The 26,774-nt window shown below is 42.5% G+C and overlaps 1 protein-coding gene across 1 annotated transcript in view; it reads left to right on the top strand.

Annotated features, from left to right (window-relative positions):
• Nucleotides 1-26,774, top strand: part of HECW1 (HECT, C2 and WW domain containing E3 ubiquitin protein ligase 1) — a 264,354-nt gene that overhangs the window by 215,850 nt on the left and 21,730 nt on the right. Inside the window, exons 22-23 of the mRNA XM_040260566.1 lie at nt 23,610-23,708; nt 24,377-24,506. Of these exons, the coding sequence (XP_040116500.1) occupies nt 23,610-23,708; nt 24,377-24,506 (229 nt within the window). The remainder of the gene's footprint in view (nt 1-23,609; nt 23,709-24,376; nt 24,507-26,774) is intronic.

Raw genomic sequence — 26,774 nt, 5'->3', positions numbered from 1 at the left:
GTAACTGTCAGTGTGAGAAGAACTTTCAGAAGCCAGAGTTAGAGATCCGATGTTGTTTAGTCAGTTTCTGTGCAACCACCAGAAGGTCCGAGTGTTCATTTCAAGTTCGTGATGGTGACAAATTTAACCTATTAGTATCATAACCAGAAATTCTGGGCCCTCTCAAGCCAGAATTTCTGAGAACCTCTGCTAACTGCAAAGCAGGCTCCTCCTGTCCTTCTGCCCCTGCCGTGCCCTCTCCCTTTCCAAGCAGACACAACCTGGGTGGCAGAAATCTGTTTTCAGGTCTTTAGCAAGAGGAGGTAGAGGTGGGAGGGAGGCCTCTTGGAGCATGTTTAGAGTTTGGCCAAGTGGGTATTAAGTGTAATTGTAGAGTTTTATGGAACTTAAGAAGTCCTGGATAACACACTTTAAATATCCCTTGCTACATCTGCAGAGTCTGAATTAGTAGGTAGGAACCACAGTATCATGAGATTCCATTGAATGTGTCCTGGCCCTTCAACCCTCAAAGGCCCCTCCTGAAAGAATAGTTCAGTGTGTCTTGTTCATTTGAGTCATGGGTCAAATAAGCTCCCCCACCCCCACACCATCCCAACAGCAGCCCCTGTGCTCCTTCTTAGGCACCTACAAGAGCTTCTCTGGTGCCATTCCTGGCTGAATCTGAGCAGCCTTCCAAGCATTGCCCTAGAGAAGCTCAGTGCACACATTAGTTGAGAAGTCCCCACAAAATGTGCATGTCTGATTGTGACTGTGTCTGCTTCCTAACCCGAGTTTTCTTAAGAACTTGTGAGAAACCTCTAGTAAAGCTTTCAAAACTGTTAAAGAGAACTCTTTTTCAACACTTGCATTATGCAGAAGAAGACCTAAGGTTGTGTGAGATTTATATGACAAAGATGGCACCTTGACTCAGTTGGAAAAGAATGGACTACTCAGTTAATGATGCCAACACAGCTGACTGTGCAACCAGAAAAGGGAAAAAAATAGATTAAATTCCTCCCTAGTATAAAGCACATGTAAAAATATGACAGTAAAATGTCTTCAAGAAACTCTAGAGGACTTTCTATATATTCTAGAACAAACATTTTTGGGAATAGAAAACAAACTTCAGAAACTTTGAATAGTAGAGACTTTTTCAGTCAAGATTTGAACCCTAGAATCTATAAAAGAAAAGAAAGATATATTTAAATGTATAAAAATGAAAATAGTTTTTATGGCAAAAAAAAAAACACCATAAAAGCAAAAGGTAAATTTTGATTTTGAAGAATAATCTTTGTAAATCAGAAAAATCAGAGATTGAAAATCTGTAAAATATAGATTTCAAAGAGCTCTTCTAATGTGAAAAGAAGAGAGAAACAACACTAGAAAAATCAGCAGAGTGAAAAAAAACTGTTCAGAGAAGAAAACAATCCAAATAATCAACAAACCCATGAAAAGAATTTCAACTTTATCAATGGCCAAATAAAATGACAATGATGTATCACTTTATAACAAATTAGCAAAAATTAAAAAGAATTATATCTTTTCAAGGGGATATGGGTAAAAGTTATTCTCTTGCATTTCCAGTAGAAACATGACTTTGGGTAGCCTTTTTTTCAAAGCACAATCAATGATATATACTATAACTTTTAAACCCATATACCCTTTGGCCCATGATTCTATCTCATAGAAATAAAAGGACTCTTATAATAACAGTTAATATTTATTGAGCCCTCATTATGGACCAGGTTTCTTTGTAAAGGCTTTGCATGAGCTGCACATGCTGTTATGATCCCCCTATTTTATAAAAGAGGAAACTGATACCCATACAGGTTCAGTACTTGCCCAAGGTAACACAACTGGTAAATGGAAGAACCCGGAATCCAACCTAGGCACATGGTTCTACAGTGTAAACTTCTAAAAGCTATCCTATCTTCCCTAAAACATACCAGGATGTTTATTTCAGCAGTGTTTGTGAAGACACGAATGTAAAAGCATCCCAAGTACCTATCAGCAGAGACCAGTTAACTTCATCACAGCAGCTCCACACTCCACAGTAACATGAGGTGTTAACGGGAGTCAGATCTTACCAGATGATGGAGGGGGATTTCTTTAAGATATTGTTGAGGGAAGAAAAGCAAAAAAGTATGAACAACACAATTTAAAAACTGAAAAATAATGACACAAAACCTTATGTATATAAATTAGATAGATATGTAAATACAAATAAATTAGTATACAATCCATTGGATCACAGAAAAAGCAAGAGAATTCCAGAAAAACATGTACTTCTGCTTCATTGACTATGCTAAAGTCTTTGACTGTGTGGATCACAACAAACTGGAAATTCTTCAAGAGATGGAAATACCAGACCACCTTACCTGCCTCCTAAGAAACCTATATGGAGGTCAAGAAGCAACAGTTAGAACCAGACATGGAACAACAGACTGGTTCCAAATTGGGAAAGGAATATGTCAAGGCTGTATATTGTCACCCTGATTATTTAACTTATATACATAGTACATTATGTGAAAGGCTGGGCTGGATGGAACACAAGCTGGAATCAAGATTGCTGAGAGAAATATCAATAACCTCAATATGCAGATGACACCACCCTTATCCAGAAAGCGAAGAGGAACGGAAGAGCCTCTTGATGAAAATGAAAGAGGAAGATGAAAAAGCTGGCTTAAAACTCATCATTCAAAAAATGAAAATCATGGCATCCAGTCCCATCACTTCATGGCAAATAGATGGGGAAACAATGGAAACAGTGACAGACTTTATTTTCTTGAGCTCCAAAATCACTGCAGATGGTGACTGCAGCCATGAAATTAAAAGACACTTGCTCCTTGGAAGAAAAGCTATGACAAACCTAGACAGCATATTAAAAAGCAGAGACATTACTTTACTGACCAAAGTCCATATAGTCAAAGCTATGGTTTTTCCTGTAGTCATGTATGGATGTGAGAGTTGGACCATGAGGAAGACCATCGAAGAATTGATACTTTTCAACTGTGGTGTTGGAGAAGACTCTTGAGTGGTTCCTTGGAATGCAAGGAGATCAAACTAGTCCATCCTAAAGGAAATCTATCCTGAATATTCATTGGAAGGACTGATGCTGAAACTTCAATACTTTGGCCACCCAATGCCAAGAGCTAACTCAGAAAAGACCCTGATGCTGATGAAGATTGAAGGCAGGAGGAGAAGGGGACAACAGAGTATGAGATGGTTGGATGGCATCACCGACTCGATGGACATGAGTTTGAGCAAGCTCCAGGAGATGGTGAAGGACAGGGAAGCCTGGCATGCTACAGCCAATTGGGTCACAACAGTTGGACACTGAGTGACTGAACAGCAACAAAGAATATGATTAAATGATTTAGATGAAAAATATGGAAGCATACATCTTAGTCAACATGGGTCCCAGGAGATGAGATGAGGAGAGAGCCGCCAACAGAGCTGACTGCTCCAGAAGACAAAACCAATGATAATTTTTAAAAGCATCCATGAGCATATTAATGAATTGATATAAAAATTATAAGTGTGTGTAAACTTTTAAAAATCCTTAGCAATTAAAATTGCATTTGGTTCAAATGGCTTAGCTAAGTTTTAGAGAGAAACAGTTGTCTTAGACATTAATTCCTAAATGCTCCCTCCTATTTCTGAGGACCCAGTGCTGGATGGTGAGCCTCCGGCGTATTAGAAATGCCACATGACTATGCTGTCACCTCACTCACTCCACCTCTGGTGTCTTCCATTCTCCATCCCATTTTGCCAGCCCCCTCCCTGTACTCGATCTTCCCTGGTAGCTAGGACAATAAAGGACCCACCTGCAATGCAGGAGAGAAGGTTCGACCCTTGGGTCAGGAAGATCCCCTGAAGAAGGAAATGGCAACCCACTCCAGTATTCTTGCCTGAAGAATTCTATGGACAGAGGAGCCTGGTGGACTACAGTCCATGGGGTTGCAAAGAGTCGGACACACCTTAGTGACTAAACAACAACACATATATTTATATCCTGCACCTCTGTAAAGATAAAGAATTTTTCTGTCACCTCAGAAATCTTCTCGTGATCCTTCCCAGTCTATCCTTGACCCTTCTCAACTCCGTGAAACCTCTGAATAAATCTCTTCAGCACCTATTTTCTTTGTATGTTCTAGAAATTCATAGAAATGAAATTATATACTAGTACTCTTTAGGAGTGATTCTCTCACTTGCTTTTATCATTTGCCTCCTGGACTCAATCAGGAGCAAAGCTTGGCGCCAAGTCGCACCCCTCAGGAATCAGGATTCCCATGGCTTTTCTGGGTGGTTGGAGGCGAGGAGTGTTCAGGCAGGTGGTTCTGTCACCTCCCCAGCAGCAGGCCACCCCACCTCTCCCTGCAGGCCTGCATGTGCGGGAGGACAGATACCATGCCTCAGTCTTCCCACAGATGAGGAGGGGACAATTACAGAGCAAACCACTGGCAGGAATGCCAGGACAAAGCCGAACCCACTATTAGCTGTGGAGATGGGAGACTAGCTTAGGGCCAAACCCTGAACTCAGCCGGCAGGAATGTGCACCCAGCAGAGGGAATGCAGACCACGACGGGTGTGGCATGGGAGCAGGGAAATGTCGTTCTGCAAGTACGGGGGACTGCAAAGAATCAAGACTCCACTTCCCGAAGGCTAACTCCAGAGCAGCTCCACAGCAAGGACGAACATACTCTTCCCACCTGCACCCCCACCCCCACCCTGTTTGTCCTGTGCTCACATTCTAAAGGGAGCTCTGCATGGTTTCATTTGTCTTAGCCATCCATAGCCTGGTCACTGCTCTTTCTGGAAGCTCAGCTGGGTGGGGCAGCTCGAAGGGTGCAAGATTTTGAGGAAACAATGTAAGAAGAGAGGGAAAGACTTGAATTATAAGAGAGGACAGAAATTGATGGGACAGGTGCCCCGGGGAGGCAGGAGGGAAGGTACTTGTGTTTAGTCATTCAGTCCTGTCCGACTCTTTGTGACCCCATGGACTGTAGCCCCCCAGGCTCCTCTGTCCATGGGATTTTTCAGGGGAGAAATACTGGAGTGGGTTGCCATTTCCTTCTCCAAGAGGGAAGGAGGTCTATGGCAAAAGTGAAAAGAGAAACCCCAACACCTGAGCAGCCCTTCTTCCTCTGGACTGGAGGGAAGCCCCTGGCAAGTGTCACTGCTTACAGGCTGGTGACACAAGAAGGAAATTAGCTTAGGAAAAAAGGAAGAACCCCTCTTCTATGTAATGGAGCATGAGAAGGCATGGATGCAGGTCATTGGGCTGAGAGGAGGACAAGCAGGACACTTCACATCGTTTGCTTTTGGAAGAGATAGGTTTTTGAACTCCTTCCTTCTGTGGTACCCATGCATAGAATGCATTGACTGATGCCTAAGGCAAAACTTCACTTCTGACTCTGAGACTTTTTTTTGCTCATGGGATCTTAGTTCTCCTACCAAGGATTGAACCATGCCCTCAGCAGTGAACGTGTGAAATCCTAAACACTGGAGCACCAAGGAGTTCCCCAGAACTTTTTTTTTTCTATCTTTAAAAAAAAAGGTGGGAGGATGAGGGACTTGGAGTCTGTGGTTCTCAAACTTTAGTCAGTAACTGCAGAACTTATTTTAAAAACAGATTCCCAGAACCCACCCCACAAAGAGTCTATTCTCTGGGCACTTGTATTTGCACAAGCATCTCAGAGACCCTGATGCCAAAGGAAGGATCGCCACCCTTGGGAAAACATTGCCACAGATGCCGGCAGCTTCGTGCGTGCCGCCCCCCACCCCACCCCGACCCCCCGCCCCACCCAGAAAGTGTCAGAAAAAGAAAGCTAGATATTGGTGCAGTTTTCACACAAAGACATGAAATCACCCCAGGCAGAAATGACAGATTTTCACTTCATTTACCAGTATGTGAGAAGTTAGAAAACATGAAGATCCAAAAAGGAAGGCAGTAATATGGGTAAAGCATGGAAACAGGCATGGTGTGGGAACCTTATATTTAATGCACTCAAATAATGAGGTTGAGAAAGGATAATTATTTTTAATTAATCAAAGTTATGAGCATAAGGAAAGAGGAATATCTTTGAGATGGGTTTTTAAAATATAATAGAAGTTAGCAATTATGAAGTGCTTTTTCATCTTCAAAGAACCTATTAACATTAAATTACTCTTTTCGAAAATTCTCCCTCAAGGTAGGTAAGTGAAATTATTATACCTTATTTGAAGATGGGAAGAGAAAAGTGGAGAGGCCAGGACATGCTATGTAGACCTAACATTTAAAGGATTTCAAAAAAGAAAAAACAAGTTCCCACTGCAGAGACTGTGGAGATCTGGGATTTCAGGCTATGATTTCCCCACTAGCTCTCCTGTATGCTTACATTTTGGAAAAGAAGTCACAGCACATTTTGTGTAAGTGACCACTGGTGAAGGCATGGGAGAAGCTTCCGTGCTGTGCTAAGATGGGAGATGTCATCCACCTCATGCAAAGAGTTGACTCATTGGAGAAGACTTTGATGCTGGGAGGGATTGGGGGCAGGAGGAGAAGGGGATGACAGAGGATGAGATGGCTGGATGGCATCACAGACTCGATGGACGTGAGTCTGAGTGAACTCCAGGAGATGGTGACGGACAGGGAGGCCTGGCGTGCATGGGGTCGCAAAAAGTCGGACACGACTGAGCAACTGAACTGAACTGAACTGAATATAAGCTAGTCACAAAGAGATTATATGAAGTATCTAGAATAGTTAAATTTGTAGAAACAGAAAATAGAAGGATGGCTGCTAGGGAGTGGTGTCGAGGAATAGAGGGAGCTATTTTAGTTGGGTACAAAATTTCAGTTTTGCAAAGTGAAAAAGTTCTAAAGATCTTTTGTACAACAGTGTCCTTATAGTTAATACTACTGGACTATAGACTGAAAATTGGTCAGTAAGGTAAATTTTATATTATATGTCTTACTACAATTTTTTAAAAAACTAAATAAATTTAGAAGAATCAGAGCAATCAAAATTGAAGAGAGGATTTGACCTCAAGTGGAATGTTGATGCACAATAATTAGAAAGCCCCAAATGCAACATCATGTCCCTGGTTTATTAGGATTTAAACTGAGGAAAGCTTTCAAGAGATATAAGTTAATTATTATTTGACCAGACTGTTTACATTACCTTACTTTAGCATCCTAACATGTATCATGGGGATTAAAAATTATGCTTTGATTACATGACTCAGACTGTTTTATGAATACATTATGACCTTGTTAAATAAATGGAAATGGATGATGCCCATCTTAAAAATTTGCTTTGAGGACAAAGGAAATGAAAGTAGTCTCTAGTAACAATACAACCCTGAGGCTAGATACAATATGTAGTCAATATCAGGGCTGAAAAATTCTTAGGCTTGACTCTAAGTATAAAAATTTTAAACATTGTAAGTATTGGATAAGTCACTGAAAGATGCACTTTCCATGAGATGTGTTCATTTTCTGACTTGTTTAAATAGAATTAACAGAGTCAGCAACATCTCATCTTCAAAAGGCTTTCTATCAGAAGAGGTTTTTAAAATGTAAGTTATATAAAGGTTTATTTTCTGTTTAACCTCAATTTCATTAAAGGATATATATGTTCAGAGCAGTGGAAAGAGTGACAAGTTTGATTGCAACAGAAACTGGGATGACTAGAGGGCCAGGGCCAGTGCCAACCACCTGGAAAGGATTTCCTAAACTGAGAAAGCTGTCTAGGAAAAGTGTTGAAAGGAACATTTCAGGTGGACCAGACACAAAAGTTCAACCATAATCAAGTTGAGAACAGGAACAAAGTCCCCAAATGGACACAGGGTCTGAGAAGGGTCAGAATTGGTGGAGACATGTAAATCTCACGATCAGTAATATGTGTGTGAAAGACACATGGAAATCATTCTAGATTTCTAAGAAAGTGTGTGACATAATCCAGGAGACAAACCCTCAGGCACAGGCTGGGAACAGATCAGACGGATGCCTTGAGACCTCTGTGGGCACAAACAGACAAGAAGGGCTTCCAGTTTTCAGATGATGAGTAGCAAACGTGGACTCCAAGATTGGCTTTCCCTACCATCCAGTCTTCTAGGGACTTTCTCCTTATATTCTAATCTCAAAGAATATCAATTAATTCTATTATACAAAGAAAATGCAATCAGTTGATAAATCTTCAAAACCGCAAAGCTGAATAGAATATAGTTGGAAGCTCTGACATCATGTTGATTTATTATATTGTGTGTGCTTCCCATCCTTCTCCTTCACCAATACAATTAATTCAGAACCAATTACATAAATAGCTTCAAGTATTCCCGGTGTCTGGTTATACCAGTACTTCCAGTATGGGATGAGAACGTGATTTGTCAGAGCCATTACTATTTCACCATCATGTAGAAAGTACAAAATGTCACTTTAGCTGAGACTTAGGTAGTCGTTCAGTAATTCTAATAATTTCCTGAACCGTAATGTCACTAGGCTATATGCTCTTGTCTGTTGTGCTCTAAGGACCCCAGCAACTAGACAGTGCCTCACAAATGGCTTATTGAAACCATTTTCATGGATTTGTTAAAAGATTGAATGGATGGATGGATGAAAAACCTAAAAGTTGCTTAAGTTATATCCAGTTGATTATTTTTTTAACCTGATTCAGTTTTCATGTAATACTGTGCATTATATAATGAAGCATAGACAAGGGAATGGTATGACAGTTAAGGGGTCAATAGGGCACTCTGAGTTTTGCCTGGAGCACAGCAACACCACTATTCCTTTATTCTCTGGGCTGTGCAGCTCAGACAATCAAGGCCTTTTAAACCTTTACCTTCCTATTTTACCCAGTTGGATGAGGATATAGCAGATCTCAGAATGTTTTAGTTATCCAGGCAAGCAGCAGCATGTTTTGTTCCATTTTTCTATATAATTCTGGGCATGGATGCAAACTTTTTGAATCATTGAAAATCAGAGTCTCCTCTTGCATGAAATTAAATATATGACTTTAGGGATTCAGCTTACAAACTCCACAATAAGTTTAATAATCATTTCAGAAGACTAAGGAAGAGGGTTATCCTCTTTATAGTACCCTGCACTGGGTACTATGTTGTCTTCCCAGACTTGTCACAGCAAATTTTCACAAACTGAGTATTCTCCATTCTGGAAGTCCAAAATCAAAGTGTCAGCAAGGGGCTTCCCTAGTGACTCAGTGGCAAAGAACCCACCTGCCAATGCAGGAGACATGGGTTCGATCCCTGGTCCAGGAAGATGCCACATGCTGGGGAGCAACAAGGCCCGCATGCTACAACTATTGAGCCTGTGCCCCAGAGCCCGGGATCCACAGCTACTGAGGCCATGTGCCGCAGATGCTGAAGCCCATGCCCTGCAGCCCATGCTCCACAACAAGAGAAGCCACCACAACATAAAGACCCAGCAGAGCCAAAAATAAATTAATAAAGTAAAATTTTGTCAAGATGTCAGCAAGGACTTGTTTCCTCTCAAGACTCTAGGGGAGAATGCTCCCTGACTTTACTCAGCTTCTGCTGGCTCCAAGCGTTCCTTGACTTACGGGAGCACCATTTTAGCCTCTGCCTCTATATCTTCTCTTCTGTCTCTTATAAGGACCTTTGTCAGTGGATTTAGGGCCCACCTGGACAATCTAAGATGACCTCGGCTTGAGATCCTTAATTATATCTACTAGGACACTTTTTCCAAATAAGGTCATGTTCACAGGCTCAGGGTTGAGGAAATGGATGCATCTTTGGGGGCACATTCAACCCACTACAGATAATCAGCACAGTCTACTTCTGGAAGAACGTTCTCTGAGAGAGAGTCACCCATTTGGCCCACCATATTGCCACACTGAGGAGCAAGCAGCTCTGGTCTTACTCCTTTGTCTTCCCACAGGACTGATACTAATGGGGGCACTTGGCAGGGACCAAGGCTAGACATTCATTTCAGCTGCTAATTAGCAATCAGAAGGTCATATCCTGTCATTATCTTGTGTTGGCGTCTTTTTCATGACAGATGAAGAAAACTTCAGATTTTCTCAGCTAATTTGCAACGCTGTTTCCACACACAGGGAAGCTAGGAAAGCCAAACATAAATCAAGCAATATTTAAACAGTTTGAGAGGGCATGAGGGAGGCAATTCTTTATCCATTCCTTGAAATAGCATCTGAATTAAAGGTATAAAGAATACACCTAACTTCCTACTGTATAGCACAGGGAACTATATTCAATATTATGTAATAACCTATAGGGAAAAAGAATCTAGAAAAGAATATATGCATACATACATATATATGTGTAACTGAATCAATGTGCTGCCCACCTGAAATTGACACAATATTGTAAATCAACTGTACGTCAGTTAAAGTTTAAAAAAAAAGACAAAACAAATATATACTAGTTTGGATTTAACAACAACAGAAAAAATAATAGACCTAACCTTCCTAACCCCAGGGCCTTGACCTACATTCCACTCCAGCCACCTGCTCCCACAATGGCCTTCCCAAGCTCATTATCACCCAGAACTGTGCCATATCTGAAACTGAAACTATAAAATCCCTACATCAATCATTCCACAACCAGCGCTCCCACCTCCTCCCCTTACCACAGCTGCTCACCAAGTTCATTTGCACCTCAGATTCACCCTCCGCTGCCCATATGGCATGGCTTCCTTCACCCCAGGCCTCCTGCATGCCTCCTGTCCCTGAACACAATTCCCTCTCCCCTCCGTGCTTACACTCCATCTGATGGGCTAAACGCCACCTTGGATCAATATATAACTCACTCTTCCATGTTCAGGGCCAGAGCTGTTTCCTGCGCCTCTAGTATCGGATCAAATGAGATGATCCTGAGAGACAATACGATCTTAAATCATACTCTCTGACCTCAGCAGGTTCGACAGCAAAGCTCACCAGTCCTTTGATGCATCTTTCATTCCCTGTTTTGAAAGCCTCAACCAACCAGATTCCTTCACTTTGAGAAGATAACTTCAGATCTTGCAGACATGGAAGCACTGAGAAGGACCACCTCAATTTCCCACCACAATTACAAATACCCCCCAACCCTAACGCTGTCCCTGCATTGCCCTCCTCCAGTTCCAGGCAGATCCCTCCACTGAGCCTCTGGACCCATCTGTTCCCAACTCCTCCACACCCTGCTGCAGGAGTTTTATCCTTCTCCTCAGTCTTTATACTTTACCCTCTCCCCCTGCTTACAGCTCCCTTCCCTCATCTTCTACTTCACCTACTAAAATCTGACTTAAGTATTCAGCATTGAAATTGCTCTTTCTTTGAGCAGTGGACACCCACTGTCACAAACTTAGGGGACTATTATCCCTCCCTACCTTAATGGAAACATCACTGCAGTAGATATGAACTCCTACCTGGAAGTCTCTGGAAGTCTGCCCCCTTAGATCCTGAGACACCAAGATCTTCTAGTTTTCCTTTTATCGCTATTATATGTAAATATTTATAACTTTATCAGTAGTCAACATCCATTGTAAAAAACTTAATGGACATGAGGAAATATTCCACACAGAAATAAGTGCTATTAATATTTTGACTTAAATCCTTCCATGCTATTTTATTAGACGGGTGTATGGATAGTTGGATGGATAGATGAATGGATAGATGGATGGACAAGTGAACAGACAGACACATAGATGGAAAGACATAATTTTACATAATATACTACAGAGTACATCATGCAAAATGCCAAGCTGGATGAATCACAAGCTAGAATCAAGATTGCCAGAGCAACAACCTCAGATATAGAATAGCATATAGCAATACGAGAATAGCAACCTCAGATATGCAAATGATATCATTCTAATGGCATAAAGTGAAGAGGAACTAAAGAGCCTCTTGATGAAGGTGAAAGAGAAGAGTGAAAAAGTAGGCTTAAAACTCAGCATTCAAAAAACAAAGATCATGGCATCTGGTCTCATCACTTTATGGGGAATACAAGGGGAAAAAGTGGAAACAGTGACAGATTTTATTTTCTTGGGCTCCAAAGTCACTGTGGACAGTGATTGCAGCCATGAAATTAAAAGATGCTTGTTCCTTGGAAGGAAAGCTATGACAAACCTCGACAGCATATTAAAAATCAGAGATATTATTTTGCCAACAAAGATCTATATAGTCAAATTTTCCCAGTAGCCATGTACAGATGTGAGAGTTGGACCATAAAGAAGGCTGAGGCCCAAAGAATTGATGCTTTTGAATTGTGGTGCTGGAGAAGACTCTAGAGAGTCCCTTGGACTACATAGAGATCAAACCAGTCAATCCTAAAGGAAATCAACCCTGAATATTAATTGGAAGGGCTGATGCTGAAGCTGAAGTTCCAACATTTTGACCACCTGATATAAAGAACTGACTCATTGAAAAGACCCTGATGCTGGGAAATATTAAAGGCAAAAGGAGAAGAGGACAGCAGAGAATGAGATGGCTAGATAGCTTCACTGACTCAGTGGACTTGAATCTGAGCAAACTCTGGGAGATAGCTTGAACAGGGGAGTCTGGAGTGCTGCATTCCAAGGGGTCACAAAGAGTCAAACATCACTTAGCAACTGAACAACAGCAGCAACGAACAGCAGTTGAATCAAAGTTCGCTGTTTTATAAACTTTATTCTGTGTCCAAACTATGAATTTTAAATCTGTCTTTTTATCCTGGTTTCTCTGTTGAGTTTCAAACTCTTAACATCATCACTTGATCCTCCTCCAAGTTAACATCTAATCTCTCCCAGGAGCCACTTCCTGTCATCCTTCTCTTTCTGCTCAAATAAAGCTTCTTGTCTTATCAATTTTCCCTTCAAGATGTTCCTCACAATTACCTGGACGTACTGTAATGCCCTCCAATGTGTCCCATTTTCAAATCTATCCCTCACATGGCTGCAGGTAGATTTCTCTAAAATGCCAAACCTTTGCTTAAGCCCTTCAGCAGGTCCCCATTCTCTAACAGTTTAAAAGCTGAACTGGCTGGCCTTCCAGGATCTCCTGCTTCCTCTTTCTTCAGCATAGTCTTGCCCCTTCTTCCTCCTTCTGTTCTAGTCATTGTGAATTTCTTGCTGTCCTAAACACATTCTGTTCTGTGCCTGCCTCTTTCTTTATACGATCTTATTTTCTTGGAAAGCCCTTCCCTGCCTTCTGAAGCAGACTAACTTCTACTCATTCTTCAAAGTTCGCCTCAGTCATCACCTCCTCTGGGAAGCCTGCCTGGATTTAATCCCTCCCACGTCAGCTAAGTCTCCCTTCTCTGGGTTTGCACACATTCTGTGCACTCTTCTAGAGCACATGTTAGTTACATGGTAATGAAATGCTGCGTTGCTAGCTCTCTCCACCTTCCTGACAGGTACATTTTTTGGAATGAATGTTTGCCTTCATATCTTTGCATGCACCTGGCACATAGGAGGCACTCAGTAAATTTGTTGAAATTAAAAATGCATTTAAAAGCAATCCAAGCCTCCTTTGATGTCACACCCTCCACGTATCACTTTGGTTCACTGCTCCGCTTTAAAGAAGCATTCCTACAAAGAGTTTTCTGTGCTGACTTGCTCTGCTTTCTCTTCTGCCGTTCTGTCCAGCTTTTCTTCCCTTTTCCTGCTCTCATGGAGGTTGCCTAATCCAGTGGGCGACTCTCAGACCTATTGTGTGATCTCAGAGGCATTTGACAGTCAGTCTCTGCCTCCTTCCTGAACAAGCTCCACACTCCTAGGTTCTTCCCGTCACTCAGCGCCTGTTCCTGCTCAGTTTACTTTATTGTCACTCCTCATCTTACAGATCCCTGGATGTTTTATTGCTTAAGGTTCAAGCCTTGGTCCACCGCTCCATCTGCATGCACTTCCAAGGTGGTCTCATCCAACTTCATGAATTCATGTAGCTCCATCCATCTCTACCCTGATTACTCCACATTAACATCCACAGCCTGGCCCTGTTCCTAGAAATCCTGACTAATTGGTAAAACTGCCCACTCAACAGCTCCACCCCAATATTTAATAGGCATCACAAACTTAATAGGCCTAAGTTTAGACCCATTAAAGAACTCTCCAGTTTCTCTTCTAAACCTTCTCTTCTCTGCACAATTGCTCTGGCCCAACACCATGGACTGTCTTTGATGCCTGTCTTTTTCTCACATCTCTCCTCCAGGCCATCAGCACATCCTCTTGGCCCTGTCGTGAAAATATATCCCCAAAGTGACCTCATCACCTCCACCCCCACCACCCCAGTGTACACTGCCATCACCTCCCACCTGGATGACTGCAGGAGCCTCCAAACTGGCCTCTCTTCTCCCACGCTAGACAGCCTCACCTCTCTTCATGCAACATCTAGAGCGGTTATTCCCACCATCAGTCAGTTCGTCCTGTGGACCCTATGGGAAGCCTGTGGTGGATTCCCATCACTCTCTGGATGGACTCCACAGTCCTTCCCGTGCCTGCCCAAACCTGCATGTGCTGCAGCCTGGGGAATCTCTCCAGATACATGTTCTCCACCCTCTCTTTCTCTCTCCGGCATCCAGTCCTTGTGCCCTCTTTACAGTTATTCAGACAAACCATACATGTTCCCACCCCAGGCATTGTTTCCCCCTAGCTTGTACTGCTCCTTCTCCTGGAGGCTCACTCAGGTCAGACATCATTGCCTCAGAAAGGATGACATAATCTGGTACATGTGGGAGGAGTTATCCTCCCCTCCTGTCCTTTTCCCAGGAAAGTCATAGACCTAGAACGCAAGTTCTAGCTGGGAGTCTAAAATGGTGTTTGGAGGACTTCCCTGCAGGTGCAGCAGTTTAGGGCTCCATGCTTCCACTGCAGAGGGCATCGCTTCCATCCCTGGTTGGGGAACTAAGATCCCTCAAGCTGTGCAGTATATCCAAAAATAAAAATATCAAAAAAAGAAAATATCAATAAAATGATGTTTAGTGGAGTAGGAAGGTACACTTAAGAGATCCAGGGAGTGATGAAATCCACTCAGAGTGGAGCACAAAGCCTGGGGATTGAGACCTTCATTGCCTCAGAGAGCCCAGGAGAGGCAAGCCATGCCCATGTGTCACAAAGGGGACTGTGATCACCTATTAAGATATCCTGCCCTGAAGAGAGTGGTTTTGTCCTATACCCCTCAGCAGACATCTGGCAACATCTGGAGGCAGTTTTGGTGATCACAACTTCGAGGGGATAGATGGCACTGGAATCTAGTGGCAGAGGCCAGGGGCTGTGTGAAACACCCTGCAGGGCACCGGGCAGTAAATGTCAACTGTGCTACAGTTGAGGAACTGGCTCTGTTCTTTTGAGAACCTCTGGGATCTCTTAAAGGACTTTAACCCCTGCAAATCTTGGTCCGTTGCCAGGGAGCAGTGATGGGGAAAGAACCCAAAAGGAGCAGGGATGGAAAACATGACTGCTGTGGAGAGAACCTTCTAGAACTCAGCCATCAGCCTGCAGGAGGTAGACCATGAACACTGTGGGTGTAGTTGCAGAGTCATAGCTTGGGAGGCAGGCCGTTGTGATGGTGCCTGGGGGGCATTCAGGCCCAGGGCAGTTTTAGCAGCCCTCGGGTTTCATTCAGTGACAACAAAATGCTTTTGAGCCCCTGGGATTTGCCAGTGCAGTGCTGGTTCTGACAGTTGTTTGCGCTCCAGAAGATGCTGTGGTGTTTGGAAGAGACCACCAAAGTCTGCAGACTGTGTGCCGGCTTTTGGGCAGACCTCAGAGTCCTGCCAGCTGTCCTTGTATCTGCCCTAGCCCCTCACCCCTTCCTCAAGGGAAGCAAGAACCAAGCACGCTATCACCAAGTGGCCAGCTCTTCACAGTTCCCTAATACATTGATTGGGTTGGTCAAAAAGTTCATTCAGGTTTTCCATAAGACCTTATGGAAAAACCTGAACAAACCCTTTGGCCAACCCAATACTATCTGATGCCCTTTCCAGGCAGGAAGGCCAGGAGATGGGGCCAGCTTTGGGCTTTTCAAGGCCCGAAGCTGGTACAGGACGTATCTCTGATGCTGAGTCATGCAGAGAGAGATTGATAGCTTACAGGTCAACAAAACCCTAAAAGGGTCACTGGAACCTAGAGACACTGTGGCATAATTGTTATAGGGCCAAGATTAATGCCAGAGGTTCAAACCAGAAAGACCACAGCAGAACCTTTCAGACTTGAATCGTTGCCTGGGTGCTGCTTTGAGGGTGTTATTCCATTTTTATATCACTTTCATATAAGAGGATTAACAAGAAGCCTTTTAAAAGGGTTTTGCTGTACTATCTAAAAATGTCCTTCCAGAGTAATTTGGTATTTCTATAAAATTTTATTGAAGTATAGTTGATTTATACTCTTGTGTAATTAGGCCTTTTATTTTCTTCACTTGGCAAGCCATCCTACTTCCCCTTCCATAAATCTGATCTGTGAACAAGAAATTCCTCTCCCAAACATCCTGAATTCTTAGCCATTATGCAAACTGCTTTTGTTTAAACAATCAGTTGAAAAGTACACCGTGAAATCATTACATCCTACCTCCTGCTAAAACATGTTTCCATACAAAGTTTTGTTAGAGAGACGGATGAAGGCAAGAGAAAGGGAAGGAGAGATCTACTAGTTCAGCTTCTGGGGGTAAAACATTCATCACATCTATCCATTGACTCAGTGACCTCAAATCTCTGCAGTTTGATCTTTTTGTACATCCTTCTGAATAGAGACCTACTCTAGATATTAGAAATGTGAACAATTAGCTTCATTGAGCAGACTTCAAATGGTGCTTCAAAAATTTTCGGTAGATTTGTACTGAAAAGTATAAAACAAAAGTTTGCAGTTCTGCAACAGCAGGAAGGTACAGGCTAGTCCTCTGGTCCAATCCATATTCTCGTCCTTCAGTCAGGCCTGGATGTGTAGTCTAGGGTCCTGAGCCTGGGAAAGGGATCAGACATGCCATCTCTGAATGAACACCCGGGTAGGCTGACTGTACTAGTGGGAAGTCTTTCAGCAGTTGCCCTATATGATCCCATATGCAGATGAGTAAACTGAGGCTCGGGGATGGTAAGCAGCTTCCCCAAAGTCACACAGGTCAGAATTGTTAAACCGAGACAGCCTGATATCAGAACTTTCAACTTTGTCCTCACCACCACACTGCCTTTCTTGGATTATTGGCAAACTGCCCAAAGAGTAATGAATCAACAGTAATTCACTCAAGGGGAGAGTCATGTCTTTGCTGGGCCTTTCAAGCCATGTGAGACGATGTGCTAGAAATGTGTGAAACTCCATTGCCTTTGAACGCTCACTACAGTGTACAAAACTCAGATGGAAGTGAGATAAACCCTTGCCAGTAACATTGGTTGCTTTCAGATCTCCTGCCATGATCTCCCTCAGCGTTGTTAGGAAGGCTGAGTGGCTGCAGTTGCTTATCAGAGGTAACTCAAGTTCATCTCCCGGACGTCTGGTGAGGTGTTGATGAGGCTGCTTAAAGAGTGACATCTGCCCATTTTAAAGTTTCTCCTGTGGTCCCAGAGTTGACTGGCTATATGCTTCCCTGCTCCAATACCTGTGAGCAGACGGGTAAAGATGAAAACCAGTTAGGTGTCCATCCAAATGGGAGGGGCTAAACCAAGCATAGGACATTCATAAAAATGAAATACTTTGGAGTTCATTTAAATTGGATGATGAAAACCTGTGTTTGCAGATATGTGAAGATCTCTAGGCTGGGCTGTGGTGTGAAATGAAGCTTTAGAGAAACAAGAATGGGAAGGAGACTCCATTTTCAAAAGCATGTGTGTGGTCACCACTGATACACTGGAGGAAGGACCCACCAAGGTCAAGGATGTTGCTCAGGAGATAGAGTTGATGCATTTTTATTGATATTGTCTATGTTGCTTATATTTTTCTTTGTACTCAAAAATACCCAATTCTATTATTTTTCTTTGACAAGAGGGTGAGGACTGGTGATACCAAAAGTGAAAACTTGCAGTGTATTGAAAATCAAGGATTTGAAAAGAACTTCATGTTTCTGCAAACCACAGAGTGGGTGGGGTTGGGTTCAGAAATCAAGCTGTGAGCTGCCCATGTTCCTGCCCTAAGGGAAGACAGACCAGGCCTTCTCACAAGACCTGTGTTTGACTGACTATCAGTAGGGGAGTTTTTTCCTATTAAATATGGGGTTCATGGTATTTTGCTATACGATCATCTAATTGTGATGTCTTAGGTCCAAATGGGTTTCTGTGAAATCATCTCTGATCAGTAAATAAATAGAAAAAAATGGCTCATGTATTTTTTAAAGTCAGTAACACACCTTAGTGAGTGAATTCGCTCAGTCGTGTCCGACTCTTTGCGACCCCATGGACTGTAGCCTACCAGGCTCCTCCATCCATGGGATTTTCCAGACAAGAATACTGGAGTGGGTTGCCATTTCCAGTGATGGCAAATCAGAATGTCCTAGGGAGTTTTCATGTGACACCAAGAGGGAGCTAGAGGAAAACACTCTCTCCCTCCATCCCCTGCCTTGAGGATTACTGATTGGAGAGAGCCCTGTTTCTGACCCTCCAGGGTGTCGTATTCTTCAGGCAGTTAGGATGAAGGAAAGGCTGAGCCCCATCTAGTACCAGGGGACGGTCGCAGTGAGACCCAGCCTGGTGTAGCTAGCATGTGGATTTAGACATGCCTGGGATGTGCAGTTGGGGGACAGCCTTGTCTCCTCATGTCCTCCACGTCACATGTGCGTGTGTCCGCTGATTTACCTGATAGCTGAGGCCTGTCCAGTGAAGAGAAGTGGTATAGCGCCCATCACTGGAATCAGACCCTGTGGGCACATCCCACATGCTTAGGAAGGAGGGGGGTGCAATAGGAGGCACACAGCCTGCAGGGCATCTGGGGTTTCAGAGGCGATGTGATCCAAGAGAAGCAGAAGAGCCACCCAACAAGTGGCCAGCAGCACTGAGGTTCAGATGTGAATGCGTGGGCTTAGGTGCCCCTTAGCCATCCATGACTTTTTCAGCCTCAGAATGAAAGGAGAGGGAATGGCCCCGTGAAACCCTCAGGGGCCCAGCAACTCTGCCGTGAGGCCCCTCTGACCCTAGCAGGTCGACACAGAGGAGCTGTTTCCCTACCAGCCCTACGGAAATGAGCCCACGCCACTCAGAAGAGCATGTCTTGGGCAGCAGCCTGGGGGCTGGTGGCAGAGGTGCCAGAGCCTGCAGCTCAGTAACCATCCTTGGGGGTGTGCTGAGCTCAGTGTGCCTTCAGGAATGGCAGCCCATGACAAAGGAGGAGCAGTACCACACCAGGAGCAGGACTGGCCTGCAGCCTCAGAGAAGACCCCTCATGGGTCCCCTGAGAGGAAGGGGTGCCTACGGCCCTGCAGGTTCACATGGATGGCAGAAGAGGGCTCTCAAACTGGAGACCCTGGGGCCTGGATAAATAAAGTAACACATGCCCCCCATGCACTGGGGAGGAGGAGGCTGCTCCTTCTGTAGGGACTCACTTTCATTGATCCTTAGAACTCTTTATTTGTGCCCAGTAACTTAGATCAAAACAGAAACTTTGGGGGTATTTTTTGCTTAAATTATCTGGATGCTGCTGCTGCTGCTAAGTCACTTCAGTCGTGTCCGACTCTGTGCGACCCCACAGATGGCAGCCCACCAGGCTCCCCCGTCCCTGGGATTCTCCAGGCAAGAACACTGGAGTGGGTTGCCATTTCCTTCTCCAATGCATGAAAGTGAAAAGTGAAAGGGAAGTCGCTCAGTCGTGTCCGACCCTCAGCGACCCCATGGACTGCAGCCTACCAGGCTCCTCCATCCATGGGATTTTCCAGGCAAGAGTACTGGAGTGGGGTGCCATTGCCTTCTCCAAAATTATCTGGATAGTTTCTCTAATAATCAATATAAAGTCTAAAGAAAAGGACTTTCTTTCCATCTCCTAATTCCTACACATTACCAACCTGTGTTGACACCAGACACAATCAATTTCCCGGCAAGTAGTTGTCCAGGCTGCATGAGACAAAGGAGATATACAAGCCCTGGAAGATGTTTTCTTGTTCGTGAGATTGTCAAGGCAATTCATCAGCCGGGAATGGTTTGCCATTCCAATCTCTGCCTTCTAAGCTGTTGTTTGGATTTGAATTGTACAGTCCCTGCAGTGTGCTTATACAAACACATCCCAGATCATAGTTCATCGCTCTGGAATATATTTTACTGTATGTACTTGACTGGCTGCAAGCCATCCTGTCTGTGTTTATATAAAGCCAAACCACATTATCATAGATTGCTTGCACAGCTATGAAAAAATATCAAGGACCTACTAGATGCCCCCATCAGCCTCTGAAACCAATATAATTTTGTCTTTAGAAATTCCATCTATGCCCAACCCCATTCAAAGCAGATAAACAATTCTCAATGGGTGGTCTGCGTTGCAGCCCCCTTTGCTAAAAACAGCCCCATCTGCCTCCCTCCATCTTATCCCAGGCCCTGGTTGAGAGGCGTGCCATGGTGATCCTGGCTGTAAAGTGCTGAACAAGACACCCAGCTCTGAGCTCTCCTCACCAGATCCTACTTTCAGGTTTGGTCCAGGATGGGCATCCAGCCTGAGTTGGACAATCAGGGAATCATGCTGGAAATCTGAACCTAGATCAATGAAAGTCAAGTTGGTCACTCTAGAGGCTTGAACTCCAAGCTGAAAAACGTTAGCAGTGTTGGCAGTGGGAGAGAAGAAAGAAGCAGACGTCCACAGAAAGGAACAAAAGGGAGACTTCGGATGAGGGTGGAGTCACCCCAGTATCTGAGCTCAACTGCATTCCTGACACTGGATTTCTTAAGACACCACCAGAACTTTGTAACAAATTCCCCCTTCTAATGATCACAGGGAGGTGTTGGAAGCCAACATAAAATAATAATAGCTATCACTTGAAGAATGCTGTTTTCCAGAAAAGGAAATGAAGAATAGGTGGGTAACTGCTGGCACAAGGTCACACAGTGGGCAGCCCAGCCCCTGGACCAGAGGATGAATTTTGCTGCTCTGTGGCTTCTCAAAATGGGCACAAAGGAAAAGACTTGGTCTGGCATCAGGCAGACACCGGTCAGTGTCCTGGCTGTGCCACTTCCCCAGTGCTAATGATTGACCTGTGATTTCTAGTGGAATGAAGATAGCCACAGTCATAAATAGAGCTGTTGCAAGAATCAGTGAGATAATATGATCTGTGTTGGTCTGATAGGCATTCCATACAAGTTATTTTTAATCTGTTTCCCATTTTTCACTTGTAGCGAACTACAGGGACTAGAACTATAGAACGTTGTGAAGGACGGTGATAACCAACATTCCTTCTATATCTTTATTGTCTTTTTATATCTCTATCTATATGATGCTGGGATCAATATCCTTCATAATGTAAGGAAACATTCTCCTACTCTTGGTTTACTATGAAATTTTTATTTTTCTTCAAGGCAATTAACGGTGGATCTTTTCAAGACATTTTTAGCTTCTAACCAAAAAAAAAAAAAAAGCAAAAAAAACCATATATTTTTTTTTTTTTTTTTTTGATTTTTGTCTTTTGATATTAAAATTAATTTCAATGATGGAATGCCTAATAATAAACTGTCCTTAATTTCCTAGAATCAAGCATCCTAAATCATTTGACATTATTCAGGGAATGGACTGGTACTTTTCTTGTGTTTTACTTATGACTTTTTAGCGTGTGAGTTCAGCATCTTTAGTTTTCTTTCCTTTGCTCTTTTCCAGATTGTATTTTGTGATTATGGAAGTTCATAATGATGAATTAAGTTTTCTACCATTTTCTGGTTTCTGAAGCTATTTAAATATTTGGGGTGAAAATACCCCAACTATAAGGATATCCTATAAGGACTATATCCTTATATCCTCAAAATTTTGAGACATAGTTTATACTATGTTTATTTGTCTATTTAAGTTCTTACTTTTTCTTAAATAGATTAGAATACTGTATATTTTGCTGAAGAATTTACAGTTTATTGAGGTAGTCCATTTTTTAACATTGAGTTGAAAGTATTTTCATATAATATTTTTATCTGCTCCATTTCTGTGGACACTTTGTGCCCGCTGAGATTACCATTTCTCTTTATTAGGCCTTCCAGAGCCACCTCTAAGGGAGGCAGGTTGTTGACAGGCATTTGCTCTCTTCCCACATTGGGCAGTGTTGCCATCTCCCACGCATGGCCACAGCCCCACGTCATGTTAGGAACATCAGTTGTGATGCCTCAGAGTCCATTAGAGTGGATAAGCCTGCATGGGATAGGAGTGAACAGTGCTTTTAGACGCAGGACTGTAGCTCCCAGGTTGGAGACCTGTCAATTATTGGGATATCAGTAAAGACCATCAGGGGGTGCAGTATTGATGGCACAATCTGGCCTCAAGGACTATAAGCTGTTCATCTGGTCCATGGGCCTCCTCGTCCACAGTGCCCCTGTAGCACCTGTACTGAGGTTCCGCTCACCTCTTGTCTCTCCAGAGCCAATAATACTTGCATGTTATTTCATGCAAAAAGAATGGAGGAGCCTGGTGGGCTATAGTCCATAAGGTTGCAAAGAGTTAGACGTGACTGAGCAACTTCACTTTCATGCAAAAAGAACAGACTACTTTAAAGATGGCTGTTTGAAGTGTTATTTATGATTGCATTTATTACAGGATCTTATAATCTATTCATTTAAACCATTTTCATAGCAGTTACAAAGTCTTTTTAGTCTAAGAAGAGCCTCATGAAAGGCTGTGGAGATGGGTTAGTTGGAAATTGCAACAGGGGATCTGAGAAAAGTCACAGCTAAGACTATGTTTAGGTGAAAATCTAGTTAGATAGGAAGAGACAGAAAAGACCCCCTTAGGTCTCTGGACATAGGTACCAGAGATGGGCAGTACCCAGGGTGAGGGAGCCAGTGGGCTTGACCAGACAGAGGGAAGCTGATTTAGGAACAGGGCAACAATGGGACCAAGCTCTTAGGAGCTGCAGCATGCAGCTAGGCAGGTTGCCAGCAAAAAATGCCAGAAAACTATTTGCTCCAACAAGGATCTAAATCAGTGAAGGCCCTTATATCGAGAGGTGGCCAGGTCTATATAACCAGTTCCTTCCAGCAGAGACCTTGCTCTTTCTGTGTGGCCATGTAGGCTCCATGTAGGTCCTGTGGCCATGACCGCTTACCACACTGGGATTCCACATACCTCACCTCTCTGACCATGAGCATGTCGCCATATGTGAGTCATGTTCAAGCTCCCCGACTTCCAGCATAGGGTCAGGCACACATGAGACCTTCGGGTGGTATCTATGGAATGCTTGAATGGGTAGGAATGCATGGTCCAAAAAACTTTCCATATCCTTGGGTTCAGATCCTCAGGTTCAATGCTGGCTGTTTGTCTGGGTCCCAGAATTCCCCTTCACCAGCCCTTTTTCTTCTCTTGGGTCCTTATACAGTCAGGTCTGAGAAGAAGATTCCAGTAAAATGACTCTATTCGGTTGCTTGAAGAGGTGTGTTCATTTAGTACATACCAACTTCATAGCCATTGTTCATGGTAAAGAATAAAAAGAATGGGGTGCCTCTCTTGTGTCATCACTTGGCAAGTTCTTGAAGTGGCTTAAGATGAATACGACAAAGAAACACATCAACTAACAATACATGGCTCTGCCTTATCTGTGTTCTAGGTTCAGGTTCAGTGGTAGAATCCTAGGCCTGGCTCTGATCCATCAGTACCTTCTGGATGCTTTCTTCACAAGACCCTTCTATAAGGCGCTCCTGAGACTGTAAGTGTCCCCCCAGCCCTGCCCACAGGACCAGAGGCACTGACCTCCCTGACTCCTCTGGCCCTTTGGTCACTGTTTGCCCTACTCATTCCTGTTAGGTTTATGGTGGTTTACTTTTCTGAGTGCTTAAGCTATCACATAAACCGTTTAGTCCAATAAAAAGACATTTGGAGATTTTATATAAGCATAAGAGAACATCATATACCAGATATAAATCAGTTTATATAAATAATTATAGTAGCATTACAAACATTGTATGAAACTACTAAGTAGAACTGATCTGGCCTTGTATGTAAACCATTATGCTGTACACTCTAAACTTATACAGTGCTGTATGTCAATTATATCTCAATAAAGGTGGAATAAGATAAAAGAAAAAAATTGATGTATAACTTGGTTATTTTTAAATGATACTCTTCTCCAATGGCCATAGAGAGTCCTTGAGTCAATAATTGTTTTGTGTTTGTTATTTTAAACATTTTAATACTTTCTTTTCCAATTACTGAATAAACTAAAGGTTCATCGAAGTATTCAAAAGTATCAAATCACTAAAATACACCTGTGTTGCTTTAGCCTAGAGTGATATAACCATATTTTGGCATGAGGTCTGAGTAGGTGTTTACTGAAACAATCTGTTTGCCTTTCTTTCTCCCTTTGAATGGACCCAGACCCTGTGATTTGAGTGACCTGGAATATCTGGATGAGGAATTCCACCAGAGCTTGCAATGGATGAAGGACAACAATATCACAGACATCCTCGACCTCACGTTCACGGTTAATGAAGAGGTTTTTGGCCAGGTTTGTGAGACACGGGGCTTGGAAAAGACATTTTGAGTCTTATTACGGAAAAATTGCATGATATGAAATTTACCATACTAACCAGGTTTACAGTTCATTCGGTGTTGTTAAGTAGATTCATGTGTTATACAACCCATCTCCAAAATGTCTTCATCATGCAAAACTGAAACCATGTCCATTAAATAATAGCTCCCTATTTTCCCCTCTCCCCAGTCCCTGGAACCACCCCACTTTTCCTTTCCAAGAACTTGTCTACTCTAAGTATCTCATATTCAGTGGAATCATACAGTGTTTGTCTTTTTGTGATCAGCTTATTTCACTTGTCATAGTATCTTCAAGGTTCATCCATGTTTTAACATGTGACAGGATTGCCTTCTTTTCTAGGACTGAATAATATTCCATAGCATGTAAATACCATATTTTGTTTAGCCATTCATCAGTTGATGGGCACCTAGATTACCTCTACCTTTTGAGTATTATGGATAATGCTGGTGTGAACATAGGTATGCAAATCTCTGTTCAAGTCTCTGCTTTAAATTCTTTGGGATATATACTCAGAAGTGGGATTGTTGGATCATATAATAGTGGGATTTTGTGTTTAAAAACAGGGACTGTCATTCATTCAAAATATAATTCTTTGAGGACTACTGCCTTTATTAAAGTTACTCATGTCTTCTTTTTCTTGTTTTGACATGGATTGAGTTTACAGAGCTTTTTGAAAATCAAATGTGACAGGGGATCAGAAAGTATTTTTGTAAAGTATGCAATATGTCTGTAAGATATTTCTCTTATCTGTGCATCTAGAACAATGCTTTTTATCACTAGCACCCAGATATTTACTCCTCCAAAATGTATGTATCACAATAGTATTTAATAAGAGAAGCTTCCCGTTTTTTTTTTTTTCTTCCAGTGTTTATATAACATTGAATCATCTGGCTTATAGTTTTATCAGACCAGCCTGATAGCCTGAGCAGATTTAACAATTAAGGTTTTTTTGACCATCATTTACAAGAGATTCAAAAGCCTGTGACATGTGTAATTTTTGTAATGGAATGTTCTAAGAAGTAAGCTGGGATACTTTATAAGTACCTTCATGACTGTGGGCAGTGTGCTGAGTCTATGGGTGATAGTTACTCACTAAACCTTGCAGACCGCCCAACACCCACATCTCAATCAAGAATCTTGTTCAGGTCCTGGAAAATGTTAGTGTTTTGATGCATTGTCTTTGCATAAAAATACCTCTGAAGAATACTCTTTTCCACATTTGAGAAAAAAAATTTTTGCTTACATCTTTAGAGAGTATATTTAAATATATTCAAGAATCTGTGATTCACTTAACTGTCCTCCCCCATATACTAGATGAACGTGTAAGATACACAATTTTTTATGCATGACTACTTTTAGCCCATCCTTTACGTTTGCCCTATAGTAGGGTTAATTTGTAAAACAAACAAACAAACAAAAAACAACAACACAACAACACAATTATTTAGCAAAATAGATTAAGACAAATAGGTACCCATCTTAAAAACCTTAAGTTAGATCCCAAACCTAACTCATTATGCTTAAATTAATTCCACATGGGTGAAAAGGCTGAGTGCTTAAAAGAATAATAAAAAGATGAAAATGAAAGAATTTTTCTTTTTAACTTGCAGTAAGAAATGCTGCTGTAGATGTGACAAAGTCATGAAAGAAAAGATAGACATAGTCAACTAAAATTACTTTTTTAATACCTCATATCAAAACTACACCATAAACAAAGTAAAAATGGCATAATATTTGCTACATTGTAACATATAGCACCAGAGAAGGCAATGGCACCCCACTCCAGCACTCTTGCCTGGAAAATCCCGTGGACAGAGGAGCCTGGTGGGCTGCAGTCCACGGGGTCGCTAAGAATCGGGCATGACTGAGCGACTTCTCTTTCACTTTTCACTTTCATGCATTGGAGAAGGAAATGGCAACCCACTACAGTATTTTTGCCTGGAGAATCCCAGGGACAGAGGAGACTAGTGGGCTGACATCCCTGGGGTCGCACAGAGTCAGACACGACTGAAGCGACTTAGCAGCAGCAGCAGCAGCAGCAACATATAGCACAGACAAAAGTCTGTGTCTTTCAATATAAGAAGAGATCCTGCAGATCAGTAAGAAATGATCAACAACACAATAGAAAATTAGCAAAGAATATAAATGGATAGTTCCCGGGAAAGGAAATATTCAACATCATTCACAATTTTTTTAAAATATAAATTTAAACAGAATGAAATA

The sequence above is a fragment of the Oryx dammah genome, unplaced genomic scaffold (assembly GCF_014754425.2).
Source record: "Oryx dammah isolate SB20612 unplaced genomic scaffold, SCBI_Odam_1.1 HiC_scaffold_18, whole genome shotgun sequence".
Taxonomy (NCBI): domain Eukaryota; kingdom Metazoa; phylum Chordata; class Mammalia; order Artiodactyla; family Bovidae; genus Oryx; species Oryx dammah.
Note: the sequence above shows the minus strand (reverse complement) of the source record. Positions and strands in the feature narration are given on the sequence as shown.